Source organism: Etheostoma spectabile, chromosome 13 (assembly GCF_008692095.1).
Source record: "Etheostoma spectabile isolate EspeVRDwgs_2016 chromosome 13, UIUC_Espe_1.0, whole genome shotgun sequence".
Lineage (NCBI taxonomy): Eukaryota > Metazoa > Chordata > Actinopteri > Perciformes > Percidae > Etheostoma > Etheostoma spectabile.
This window is the reverse complement of record NC_045745.1, coordinates 24443930-24458438: the sequence shown is the minus strand read 5'-3', so window position 1 is coordinate 24458438 and position 14509 is coordinate 24443930. Positions and strand designations below refer to the sequence as shown.

The 14509-nt window shown below is 40.1% G+C and overlaps 1 protein-coding gene and 1 long non-coding RNA gene across 2 annotated transcripts in view; one reads left to right on the top strand and one right to left on the bottom strand.

Moving 5' to 3' along the window:
* LOC116700895 (V-set and immunoglobulin domain-containing protein 10-like 2) overlaps positions 1-1609 on the bottom strand; it is a 5961-nt gene extending 4352 nt beyond the window's left edge. The window contains exons 1-2 of the mRNA XM_032534341.1: positions 1597-1609; positions 856-962 (exon numbers count right to left, since the gene is read on the bottom strand). Coding sequence (XP_032390232.1) covers positions 856-962; positions 1597-1609 — 120 coding nt within the window. The remainder of the gene's footprint in view (positions 1-855; positions 963-1596) is intronic.
* A 538-nt stretch (positions 1610-2147) lies between these two features.
* LOC116700050 (uncharacterized) overlaps positions 2148-14509 on the top strand; it is a 21352-nt gene continuing 8990 nt past the window's right edge. The window contains exon 1 of the long non-coding RNA XR_004334554.1: positions 2148-2329. This is a non-coding gene — a long non-coding RNA (uncharacterized LOC116700050). The remainder of the gene's footprint in view (positions 2330-14509) is intronic.

Below are 14509 nucleotides of genomic sequence, written 5' to 3'. Positions count from 1 at the left end.
CCGATCTGGCAAACTTGCATAGTGCGGTTATATCCAATAGCGGGCCGCAAACCGAATGCAGAAGTGGCGTTCACCCTGTTACGAGCTGATGAACCACTGAAAATTTTTTGGAAACATTATTACAAAAGAATCTTTGGTGTTGCTTTACAATCTGAATGTCTGTAGCGACTTTCCCATCTTAAATGTAAATGTGTATGTATATAGTTATTATTATAATATTATTATTACATATATTATTATTAGTATAAAAAAGAGCACCTAAGAAATAAGTGCACTTTTAATAACTATGTGTGCACGTGCCCGGAACATACAATATGGATTAGACAAGTATGTGTGATTTGTTCTGATTATGTTTGAAATGATACAGTCCAGACTCTTAAATACATTCTTAAAAGACCAACATTTTGAGCTAAATGTTCTGCTATAAAGGATGCACATAATAAAGATGAACACAGTCTCAGAAAATAATAATTTTAGGGTTTAATGTGAGGTCACTCCAATGTTCAGTATCCACGCAAATATAAAAGTGAAATTGTTTGATAAGGAAGCAACAGGTGCTGTTCATGCCCTGTACTGTAGGTACCTGCACCAACAAAAAGGGGTTATTGTCAAAACAAACTCCTGTTGGCTAAGCAGTATACATACATAGCATTAATGTAAAAATGTATTGTAGCCAAAGATATGCTTGTAACTGTAAATGTAGTTGCGATCTAGATCACATGCTACATACTGTAATAATTGTCAAAATTGTCAGCAAAACTTAATTCCAGGTGAAATTACAACCGTAGAAGTCTATAATTTAGCCTACATGTATGACTATGAGCCTGTAGCCTTGACGGTAATTGTGACGCTGACAGGTTCATTGTCGTCTCCGGGGGGAGGGGCTTGGCTGGTGGCGGGGGTGGCACTCGTAGGTGATGTGGTGAGGGGTGACGCTGCCCGGGGTAAAACCATGGTTGGACCTGGAAAAAGACCAGAGACAAGGTTCAGCATCAGGTAGATGAGCATCAAGATTTTTAGTTGCTGCCGATGGTCAAAACCGACTGCTCATAAAATCTGAAAGCTAACAATTTTAAATACTTTGAAAGCCTTATGTGTTGTTTTATTACAACTTGTCAATGTAAGATTGTACATGAAAGTCAAAAGGAACAACTTACAGTGCTACCCTCCACACATTTCATGGCATACAAAAAACACTTGAATTACATGGTATAATGTGTTTTTCCACAAAATAAATTTGAATTAAATCTACTCCCTCAGAACAATCCTTAGTCTAATATGTAAATAATTATTTCAAAAGTTTAAGCACTGGATTACTACTACTAAACTTTACCCCTTTAACAGATAAATATGAAACAGCCTTCTTGTGTAAATTGCCAAACTTCAGCCTAAACAACCAAAAATTGGAAACACCTGGGTTAGTGTGCTGCACCTTTAAATGTCCCACAAATTATTCATTAGGAGTTAGATTTTTGGATTTGATAAATTCCTAGATAACTTGCCGACAAACTGACTTTACCAGTGCACTTTTACCTGATGAACACAGTGTAGGAATAGGTATGTTTATGTGTTTAAAGGGTCATTTCTTTTTTTTACCTGGCCTGGCCATTTCCCAATGCATTTGTGTCTAGTGATGTGAACAAAAATCTTTGAAAGTGGTCCAGTACTGAGAAAGAACGCAGTGACAGACCCTTGCAGGACTGCAATGCAATCATTTCTGTAGCCTACTTCAAAACAACAGACTCCCGGGACACCTTTTGTCTGACTCGTGTTCCTCTCTCCACACCGCTGTCTTCGGATAAAAGGTCACCTCTTGAGATCGATAATATTGTCAGATACTCTTAGTAACAATCTGAGCCTGTCAGTGGCTATTTGGTATTTATGGAATTGGACCATCGGAGGAAAATAGGTGAGGGTCATGTCTTTTTGTTCTTTGTTGAGGGGAGGGTCACCCAACGTTTTTTATTCTAGGGTTGGGGGGGGGTCACCCAACTTTTACTCGGCCGAGTCGGGTATGGCTGCAGCCTGAAGACCTCCCGTCTCATAACCTCCTGGCTGATGCCTTCCCCGGGCTTCTACTTTCCAAAATAAAAGCTCACTTTTTTAACTGTTATACAAATGCAAATAAAGCAGTAATAAAAGAAATTGTTCATCTTTGCCAAGCGCAAACCAGTATAGACGGTATCAATAAATTGTGGGGGAGGGTCATGTCTCTTTTCCCAATCATTTTGTAGGGTCATAGAAAAATGAATTGCTGGCAAAGGGAGGGTCTAGTCTATTTTGACTAAAGATCCCAAAACTCCTCCGGTAGCCCCTTAAATAAAAAACAGTCACTTAGTGGACAAAAATTGAGGGTGCACAATTGCCTCATTAGGTTACATTGCAGCCCCGTACGTGAGGGTCTGCCACTGCATTCTCGCTAAGTTAGATAAGCAGGAGAGCTAAGGTGGTTGTTGTCCAAAGTCTGTGACTCATGTTGTGTAGAAAGCTACTGTCTGCCTCAGTGTGACCGTCTTAGAACGCTGATTTAACTGCTTCACGCAAGATTTGATTGGCTGTTGTTCATCAAATCAAACCAAAATAACTTTATTTTTCCTGTGAAGGAACTTTGTTTGTGTTCAGGCACATTCAAACACACCATACAACAATACATAGTCTGTATTAATCATACCAGAGAATGAATAAATGCTAAATACTAAATTATTAAAATAAACTAAAAACCCTGGGGCTAGGAGTGGAGGGGGGGGAAGGGAGAATTGGTCAGAGTCTGGATCACCAGTCTGACTGATGGTGGCACAAAGGTGGACATGGCTCGTTTGGATTGTAGGGGAAAGGAAAGGAAAACTCCTTCCTGAAGGTAAGAGATGGTACTGATTGTTGAGATTATTGGTGGCGTCCGATATGATGAGTTTACTTCCTGTTTCTTAAATATGGCTGTAAGAGTGGTCTCGGGTCGTCTAATGATCTTCCCGCTCATTTTTTTTGATTCTGTTGAGGGGACGTGTGTTCAACTCAGTCAGGGAGCCAAACCATGCCAGTATGCTGAAGGTGAGGGTGGATTGGATGAAACAGATATGAAATGACTGGAGTAGCGACATGTTGACCTGCAGTCGTCGTAGCTTCCAAAGAAAGTACAGGTGTTGTTGGCATTTCTTGAAGATGCGGTCTGTGTCATTTTTAAAAGTCTGCTTGTGATCAATAATTAGACCGAGGCATACTTTTCCAGCCTCTCTATTGTCTGGCTATCTACCTGAAGAGCAGGGGGGCTGGTGGAGTTGATAGAGGAGCGCCTGAAATATGTGACCATCTCCTTGGTTTTAGAGATGTTCAGGGTTAGGTGGTTATCCCTGCACCAGAGAGAGAAGTTGTCCACCACAGATTGCAGTGGCTGCCCTGAGCTGGTTGTGTCCACAATGACTGTGTCATCAGACACTTTAGGTAGGCCTGTATCATGTCTGGATTCTCATTTATGCAGTCATTGGTGCATAGGGTGAACAAAACTGGGGAGATCACAGCCTTGCTTACATCTAGGTAGATGGAGAACTAAATGCATTTCCAACAGATCAATGCAAAGACGGGTGCACCATCAAGGAACCAAGAAACATCAAATATAAACTGTTTTGGTTTCCAATTTTTCTATCAAAGAAACATGGATTTGCTATGAGAAACAACAAACTTCGATATAGCAAGCCACACACTGAGCCTGGGTTTGGTGTATTGTTACAGCCCAAGTTGTGACTGGTTTGAAGAAATGCAAACACGTTTTTTTTCTCCTATCCCTGAATGTATCTGTGGTGTAGCCAGACCTTACTACACAGCGCTGTGGACTTAGGTCTGGAAATCCAAAACTAGCTGTGTGGTAACTCTGACATGCAAAGACCATCTTTAAGCTTGCATGAACATGTGTTTTATGTGGGCACATCTTGCCTTGGAACTTTATGATCCACCAATCTCCTCCATTCCTCCCTCTGACCTGCCTTCCCAATTCTCCTCTGGGAAGTTGATGTTTCTCTGACTGGCTATGCTGCCTGGACACATCAAATGGAAAAAACTGTTTTAATGGCATGCCTGTACACAGAATTGGCCGACACACTCATTAAACTGTACTTTTTCATTGCTGCTATTACACTGTATGTGAAAGTTTTACAGATACCTCCAAACCAAACAGCATGTCATGTAGTCCCTGGAGAAGAAACACAGGACCCATTAATGCAACATATTGGACCCTGTTTTTTTAATCATTTATTAGATGTTGGTGTTTGTGTTTGGACTCACGGGGATTGTTGTTGCGGTTGCGGATTATGAACACGAGCAGCAGCGCTGTAGGAAGGCTGCAAGAGCATCCCCGCCTATAGCTGCTCCAATCCAGCAGGGTAACACTGTGTCGCTGGTTTCCGCTGCAACACATCACAGTTACACATTGCAAAATAGCACACGTCTAAGAAAAACATTTTGGCACTTGATAAGTCCCTAACATCTTTTTCACAGTTTCATCTACCTTAAGTGATTCTCAACCCATGTCAGCGTTGTTCTTGTGCTGTGAAATTAATCAAATCCATGATTGTTTGTAAATGTTAGCTTCACTGTAAAAGCCAGAATGCTAGAATTTTGAGTGTTTTTTCATACGTTTTGATTTGTTGACAAAATTAATACTGTAGATTTTGAAAGAGGACATTACAAATTATTACATTGAAAGTCTAATACACTGTGAGGTTTTGCTTATCTATTCACTTCAACATTACATTATACGTTACATAGGCTCGCTCAACCCTGTTAAACTGAGCGTAGGTGTGCATTAACTAATGCGGTACAGGGGTTGAAAACCACTGGCATATCCTCCCCTGACACCTTACCTACAAGCCCTAAAGAATCCCCTGGCTTGGTTAGAGCACTTAAATCCTGCTATATAAGGTACAATTAACACAAATAAATTACAAGAAAAAGCACACAGGGCCAGTTAGAGGAAAGGTAAGGAGGAGGGCAGGAAAGGGAAGCAGGTAAACAGGAAGGGAATGGAAGGTGTGAAGCTGTGAGATGTGTGTAATTGTTTGTCTGTGTTTTTTGTTTGTGTATGAGTCTTTCACCTAAGTGGATAACAAAAAAGAAAAAAGAAAAATGTTAGACTTGTCATCAAAGTAATCTTAACAACAATCACAGCAAGACACCAGCATCCGTAATCTTTGAATAATCACCTAACTCACCTGTCACCTTTTCAAAATGTCACATTATAATTGTTTTTCTCCTGCCCGTTTTATTTACCATCTGTTTGTTAAGACATCCCTAACTCAAGTCCCTGCCTTTGCTCAGTTCTTGTCCATAAGTCCCCTGCTGGCACATGGTGTATATGTTATTGAGTGTGAGAAATGCATACGCTCATGTCCTCCTGATTTATTACTCACCACATCAATTGCCAAAGAAGGAAAGTGAACAAATCAAAGCATACAAGATACACCCAAATCCTACCCCCAAACTTCTCAAATACTCACAGATGGTGTCCAGCCATAACCGTTATAGATCTCTCACTGTTGACGTGCGTTGCTGGCAACACAGCGGTACCCAGCCTGTGGTTTGCGATTGATGTTGTCACGTTGATAATGTTGGTGTTTTCCCTGTGCAAAGCTGAGATGTGCTGCTGCGGTTCCATACGCTGCCCACATACTGGATGGTCCAGTGCCATTTTCCAGATTGCAGCTCATCCACCATCGTAGATCCCTCCACCGTAGATACATCATCCTCAGGAGGTAAGGCTTACTGACGGGAACTGTATTCATGACACGTTCAACAGTTAGGTATGTTTACAATCTCTGAAGAACATGGTTCTTCATCTACTTGTTCTTCATCTTCTTGCTTTCACCCTTAGCTACGTCCCTGCCTGAAAGGTAAGTGTTTCAGATGCAGATATTCTTACCTCGGACAGTGAGGTGCACATCGTAGTAGAAGACTTTGGGCTCCTGTTCTATGTCATAGAAGCCTGGCAGGTTAACAGGCCCGTGCAGCCAGAGGCAGGTTCTCGATACTCACTAGCTGCACTTTTGAGATGCCGTGCGGCTGTCCAAGCGTCTGGGCCAGCTGCTGGATCCTCGTCCTTTTTCCCCAATCATACACCACAACTCTTATAGCTTCATTTTCCAGGCATGGTGAAGCTCCATATTTCATTGTCAGGTAAGGTGGGACCGCATTCCAGATCACCGCTTTTGCCCACCACTTCCATACACACTGGTGTCCTGGTACACCACCGTCCCATTTGGGATTGATCTCCACCCGCTGAAAACAGGGAGAGGTAACACTGACATGCACAGCAAACCTCTGTGTGTGTGTTGTGTGTGTGTGCGTGCGTGCGTGCGTGCGTGCGTGCGTGCGTGGGTGCGTGCGTTGCGCGTGAAAGAAAAGATTGGTGTGTTGAGTGTCCTGCCAATGTTCAGTTACAAGATTATTACATATTAAGTTTCAGACACACCTTTGATAGTTTTAATGAGGGTTTCCAAAAGCAGATAAAGAATTAGTCAAATTATCTTTCTTAGTATTCTCATTCTCTGTTAACTCTAAATCGACAGTTTCGGTGAACTGTGTTCCACTGTTATGCATTACATTACGAAGTAACTCCTCACACACTGTAAAACAAACAATTTTAAAACATCTTCTATTTCTATTTTAGCTCATAATTAGAGCCTGATTAATTGGCAAGGCCAATATGTCCATAACTGAATGTTTCAGATCACGGTAGAACATATTTGTATTATGTTATTTTAAGGACCATAAGTCCAGAACAAAACGATATGCCACTATTTATTTTTTCACTAGAAGGGTGACACTTTTACATTTAACTGTAAATTTTCCCACTCTGTAGAAATCATGGTTACAATAATCCTGTGTACCATGTTTGTTTACATAATTTCTAAAAAGAATATTGTCATATATTGTTATGAACTATGAACCTTCAATAAGTATTTGTTGTGCTATAATTCGAATCTTGAATTTGAACTGAATTACGATAATTAATGACCTAACTATACTATAATAAATATGATCATCAAACATTCAACTCCTTCTATGTGGAACACCATTTTCTAACTGCAAGTCAATAAGTGCATGAATCTGAAGACACAGCATTGGCTTACCATATGTGATAACGTGATCAGTTGGTGGGTAGAAATAAAAAGACCAGCCCTAGCATTTGGCCCCCATTGTATCATGATGATCCTGAGTCCAAAACCACTTTACAATTCCAAAAAATGTAGCAGAGATGATAAACGGTCAAGCTCGACTACACAAACTGCTTGTTAAAGGCTTCCCTAAACTGATTTGAGCTAAATTATTATTTCCCTTTCTCTCTATCTCTCTATCCTTCTTTCTCCTGCAGGCGTTAGAATAACATGGTGATACTGTGCTCATCAATTATCAAACGAACCGCATGGTTGGATAGATTATAGCCTTCCACTACACGCATGCACTTATGAACACACCTGAATAGTGAACAAACTTCCTTCACACAGGTCTATCACGTTTATCTGCTCTTAGATCTTTTTTTTATTTTCATCGTGAGTACGTTATTACATTTTTACCCTGTTCACACTGTGGTGTTTGTGTTTAACAAAAAATGGGAATGCTTATGATATTCATACATTATAAACAGTCACCTTTTATTCCAGCATTGCAGTGGGTTCACCCAAGAAGGTTTCAAGTGGTTTTATATTGTCTAGGATCTTATTTTTAATGTAATGTATTTTGCCCTTTGTTTCAGTGCAAATTTAGAAAACACAGAATCTGAGAGACTACACAAACCAACAAAAGGCTATTTTTCCCTCTATTTCTAGTCATCTTGGGTTATTTTGTAAATGAAAATGAAAATAGATTTATGATTCTGGCACTATCCAGAAGGTCTGTGTTTCCTCCTCTCCCCTGAGACATGATCTCTGACCCTCTGATATGCTGCAGCCAACATTTAAGATCTAAAGTTGCTGGACCTGCACATAGACAATTTCATCATATTGATCTATTTATATTCATGTTTTTAAAGACTTCTAATGTGAGTGATGTGTTTATAAAAGAGAAAAAAGAGGAGGAACTGTTCGTTGGAGCCTTAAGTTGTATTGTACGAGCCGGCGTCATGAATGAAAGCAGGATCATGAGTCAGTTTTCCTTCCCCATCACTTTGCATAGACAGAAATGCAATGATCCTAAACAGACTGAGTCACCACATAACAAGAAGTGCTTAGTTTATCACCATATTCAAAATAGCCGCAATAGATTGAAATTACATAAATATGAATATAATAACAGGTTGGAATAGGAGGTATAGTCAAAATATTTCACAAGTTTATCACAGTGGAATGCTGTGTGAGCCTTTTTGTATTCAATTAATTCACGTTAATGGCACAACATGCTGTATAAATGCAACTATATTTTAAATAGGAATTCCATGTTTGTTGCTTTGTATTTATATAATATTTTTTACATATTAGTTTTTTTATTTTGCATTCCACTGTTCCACATTTTTGCTTATTATTGTTTGTTTGCTCAACATTTTTGAATCAGAGGAGCTGAATTATTTAAAATAAATACAATTCCTAACAACCCGGTTACCAACACTGAACCGTTTTCAGAATTCGCATACATGATTTGAGCTTTGTGTTTGGAGAAAATGTAATTGCAACTGCAAATTAGCATGTTACTGTGAACTTTTCTTATGTTTTTATACCACAATAAATAACTAATTCAGATAAAAGAGCAACATTCCACTTTATAAATGTTACAACAAAACACCTGCAGTGCAGAGTGTACCATCCTGTGTTTTCATTAAGCTTAAATCCATATACCTCACCCACTCATCATCTTGTGTAAATATGCATCTTTTCCTTATAACCCAAGTACAATATAGTGGAAGACATGGTGCTTCTTTAGTAATATTTATCTAAATGACAACGTTTTCAAACTGTGGTTTTGACACACAGCCAAGAGGTTGTTTCAAGTTTCCAAAATGTGAAGTTTTCTTCTCATGCGTTTAGTAGTACTTTTTACTTTAAAATACTTAAGTATTTTTTTCCTGCGAGTACTTACTTTTACTTAAGTCTTATTTACAATGCAGTATTGTTACTTGTTTACAGAGTATTTATGAGTGGTGTTAGAATTGTACTATTTTAATGTAGTTATTTGTCCATAAAGTACTTATCTATCAAGAACTGAGTTGAAACATTGGTGATTGAGCGTATGACCCACTGATGAAAGCGCTTGTATTTTGCTGCCTTGTTAACGCAACACCGAAACACTTTTCCTCTTTGGTCCCCCTACAGGTTTGAAGTGGATTGGTCCATTCAAAACTACGATCCGCTAACCCGATCTGGCAAACTTGCATATGCGGTTATATCCTAGCGGGCCGCAAACCGAATGCAGAATGTGCGTTCACCCTTTACGAGCTGATGAACCACTGAAATTTTTTGGAAACATTATACACAAGAACTTGGTGTTGCTTTACAATCTGAAGTCTGTAGCGACTTCCATCTTAAATGTAAATGTGTATGTATCTATTTTATTATTAAATAATATTACATATATTATTATTAGTATAAAAAGAGCACCTAGAATAAGTGCACTTTTAATAACTATGTGTGCACGTGCCCGGACATACAATATGGATTAGACAGTAGTGTGATTTGTTTCTGATTATGTTTGAAAGGATCAGTCCAGACTCTTAAATACATTCTTAAAAAGCCACATTTTGAGCTAAATGTTCTGCTATAAGGATGCACATATAAAGATGAACACAGTACTCAGAAAATAATAATTTAGGGTTTAATGTGAGGTCCTCCAATGTTCAGTATCCACGCAAATTAAAAGTGAAATTGTTTGTAGGAAGCAACAGGTGCTGTTCATGCCCTTACTGTAGTACCTCACCAACAAAGGGGTTATTGTCAAAACAAACTCCTGTTGGCTAAGCATATACATACAAGCATTAATGTAAAAATGTATGTTCCAAAGATATGCTTGTAACTGTAAATGTAGTTGCGATCTAGATCACATGCTACATACTGTAATAATTGTCAAAATTGTCAGCAAAACTAATTCCAGGTGAAATTACAACCGTAGAGTCTATAATTTAGCCTACATGTATGACTATGAGCCGTAGCCTTGACGGTAATTGTGACGCTGACAGGTTCATTGTCGTCTCCGGGGGAGGGGCTTGGCTGGTGGCGGGGGTGGCACTCGTGGGATGTGTGTGGTTACCGCTGCCCGGGAAAACCATGGTTGGACCTGGAAAAGACCAGAGACAAGGTTCAGCATCAGGTTAGATGAGCATCAAGATTTTTAGTTGCTGCCGATGGTCAAAACCGACTGCTCATAAAATCTGAAGCTAACAATTTATAATACTTTGAAAGCCTTTGTGTTGTTTTATTACAACTTGTCAATGTAAGATTGTACATGAAAGTCAAAAGGAACAACTTACAGTGCTACCCTCCACACATTTCATGGCATACAAAAAACACTTGAATTACATGGTATAATGTGTTTTTCCACAAAATAAATTGGAATTAATCTACTCCCTCAGAACCAATCCTTAGTCTAATATGTAAATAATTATTTTCAAAAAGTTTAAGCACTGGTTACTACTACTAAACTTTACCCCTTTAACAGATAAATATGAAACAGCCTTCTTGGTGTAAATTGCCAAACTTCAGCCTAAACACCAAATTGGAAAACACCTGGGTGTGTGCTGCACCTTTAAATGTCCCCACAATTATTCATTAGGAGTAGATTTTTGGATTTGATAAATTCTAGATAACTTGCCGACAAACTACTTTACCAGTGCACTTTTACCTGATAACACAGTGTAGGAATAGGTATGTTTATGTGTTTAAAGGTCATTTCTTTTTTTTACCTGGCCTGGCCATTTCCCAATGCATTTGTGTCTAGTGATGTGAACAAAATCTGAAAGTGTCCATACTGAAAAGAACGCCGTGACAGACCCTTGCAGGACTGCAATGCAATCATTTCTGTAGCCTACTTCAAACAACAGACCCCCGGACAACCTTTTGTCTGACTCGTGTTTCCTCCTCCACACCGCGGTCTTCGGATAAATGTCACCTCTGAGATCGATATATTGTCAGATACTCTTGAACAATCTGACCTGTCGTGGCTATTTGGTATTTATGGAATTGGACCTCGGAGGAAAATAGGTGAGGGTCATGTCTTTTTGTTCTTTGTTGAGGGGAGGGTCACCCAACGTTTTTATTCTAGGGTGGGGGGGGGGTCACCCAACTTTTACTCGGCCGAGTCGGTATGGCTGCCGCCTGAAGACCTCCCGTCTCATAACCTCCTGGCTGATCCTCCCCGGGCTTCACTTTCCAAAAAAGCTCACTTTTAACTGTTATACAAATGCAATAAAGCATATAAAAAGAATTTGTTCATCTTTGCCAAGCGCAAACCAGTATAGCTATCAATATGTGGGGAGGGTCATGTCTCTTTTCCCAATCATTTGTAGGGTCATAGAAAAATGAATTGCTGGCAAAGGGAGGGTCTAGTCTATTTTGACTAAATCCCAAAACTCCTCCGTAGCCCCTAAAAAAAAACAGTCACTTAGTGGACAAAATTGAGGGTGCCCAATTGCCTCATTAGGTTACATTGCAGCCCCGTATGGAGGTCTGCCACTGCATTCTCGCTAAGTTAGATAACGAGGAGCTAAGGTGGTGTTGTCCAAATCTGTGACTCATGTTGTGTAGAAAGCTACTGTCTGCCTCAGTGTGACCGTCTTAGAACGCTGATTTACCTGCTTCACGCAAGATTTGATTGGCTGTTGTTCATCAAATCAACCAAATAACTTTATTTTTCCTGTAGGAACTTTGTTGGTGTTCAGGCCTTCAAACACACCATACAACATACATAGTCTGTATTAATCATACCAGAGAATGAATAAATGCTAAATACTAATTATTAAAATTAAACTAAAACCCTGGGGCTAGGAGTGAGGGGGGGAAGGAGAATTGGTCAGAGTCTGGATCACCAGTCTGACTGATGGTGGCACAAAGGTGACATGGCTCGTTTGGATTGTAGGGGAAAGGAAAGGAAAACTCCTTCTAAGGGTAAGAGATGGTACTGATTGTTGAGATTATTGTGGCGTCCGATATGATGAGTTTACTTCCTGTTTTCTTAAATATGGCTGTAAGAGTGTCTCGGGTCGTCTAATGATCTCCGCTCATTTTTTTTGATTCTGTTGAGGGGACGTGTGTCACTCAGGGAGCCAAACCATGCCGTATGCTGAAGGTGAGGGTGGATTGGATGAAACAGATATGAAATGACTGGATAGCGACATGTACCTGCCTCGTCGTAGCTTCCAAGAAAGTCAAGTGTTGTTGGCATTTCTTGAAGTGCGGTCTGTGTCATTTTAAAAGTCTGCTTGTGATCAATAATTAAACCGAGGCATACTTTTCCAGCCTCTCTATTTTCTGGCTATCTCCTGAAGAGCAGGTGGGGCTGGTGGAGTGTATAGAGGAGCGCCTGAAATATGTGACCATCTCCTTGGTTTTAGAGATGTTCAGGGTTAGGTGTTATCCCTGCACCAGAGAGGAAGTTGTCCACCACAGATTGCAGTGGCTGCCCTCTGGTTGTGTCCACAATGACTGTGTCATCAGACACTTTAGGTAGGCCTGTATCATGTCGGATTCTCATTTATGCAGTCATTTGCATAGGGTGAACACAACTGGGGAGATCACAGCCTTGCTTACATCGTAGATGGAGACTAAATGCATTTCCAACGATCAATGCAAAGACGGGTGCACCATCAAGGAACCAGACACATCAAATATAAACTGTTTTGGTTTCCAATTTTTCTATCAAGAACAGGGATTGCTATGAAAACACAACCTTCGATATGCAAGCCACACACTGAGCCTGGGTTTGGTGTATTGTTACAGCCCAGTTGTGACTGGTTTGAAGAATGCCAACACGTTTTTTTCTCCTATCCCTGAATGTATCTGTGGTGTAGCCAGACCTTACTACACAGCGCTGTGGACTTAGGTCTGGAAATCCAAACTAGCTGTGTGGTAACTCTGACATGCAAAGACCATCTTTAACTTGCATGACACATGTGTTTTATGTGGGCACATCTTGCCTGGACTGATGATCCACCAATCTCCTCCATTCCTCCCTCTGACCTGCCTTCCAATTCTCCTCTGGGAAGTTGATTTTCTCTGACTGGCTATGCTGCCTGGACACATCAAATGGAAAAAACTGTTTTAATGGCATGCCTGTACACGAATTGGCCGACACACTCATTAAACTGTACTTTTTCATTGCTGCTATTACACTGTATGTGAAAGTTTTACAGATACCTCCAAACCAAACAGCATGTCATGTAGTCCCTGGAGAAGAAACACAGGACCCATTAATGCAACATATTGGACCCTGTTTTTTTAATCATTTATTAGATGTTGGTGTTTGTTTGTTTGGACTCACGGGATTGTTGTTGCGGTTGCGGATTATGAAACGAGCAGCAGCGCTGTGGAAGGCTGCAAGAGCATCCCCGCCTATAGCTGCTCCAATCCACAGCGGGTAACACATGTGTCGCTGGTTTCCGCTGCAACACATCCACGTTACACATTGCAAATACACACGTCTAAGAAAAACTTTGGCACTTGATAATCCCAACATCTGTCACAGTTTCACTCCCTTAGATTCTCAACCCATGTCAGCGTTGTTCTTGTGCTGTGAAATTAATCAAATCCATGATGTTTGTAAATGTTAGCTTCACTGTAAAAGCCAGGATGCTAGAATTTTGAGTGTTTTTTCATACGTTTTGATTTGTTGACAAAATTAATACTGTAGATTTTGAAAGAGGACATTACAATATACATTGAAAGTCTAATACACTGTGAGGTTTTGCTTATCTATTCACTTCAACATTACATTATACGTTACATAGGCTCGCTCAACCGGTTAACTGACGTAGGTGTGCATTAACTAATGCGTACAGGGGTTGAAAAACCACTGGCTATCCTCCCCTGACACCTTACCTACAAGCCCTAAAGAATCCCCGGGCTTGGTTAAGCACTTAAATCCTGCTTATAAGTACAATTAACAAAAAATTACAAGAAAAGCACACAGGCCAGTTAGAGGAAAGGTGGAGGAGGGCAGAAAGGGAAGCAGGTAAACAGGAGGAATGAAGGTGTGAAGCGTGAGATGTGTGTAATTTTGTCTTGTGTTTTTGTTTGTGTATGAGTCTTTCACCTAAGTGGATAACAAAAAGAAAAAGAAAAATGTTAGACTTGTCTCAAGTAATCTTAACAACAATCACAGCAGACACCAGCATCCGTAATCTTTGAATAATCACCTAACTCACCTGTCACCTTTTCAAATTCACATTATAATTGTTTTTCTCCTGCCCGTTTTTTTTACCATCTGTTTGTTAGACATCCCTAACTCAAGTCCCTGCCTTTGCTCAGTTCTTGTCCATAATTCCCCTATCTGACCACACTTTCCTCACTCTGTTCACTTACTATACCTGGAGTCTTAGCATCAG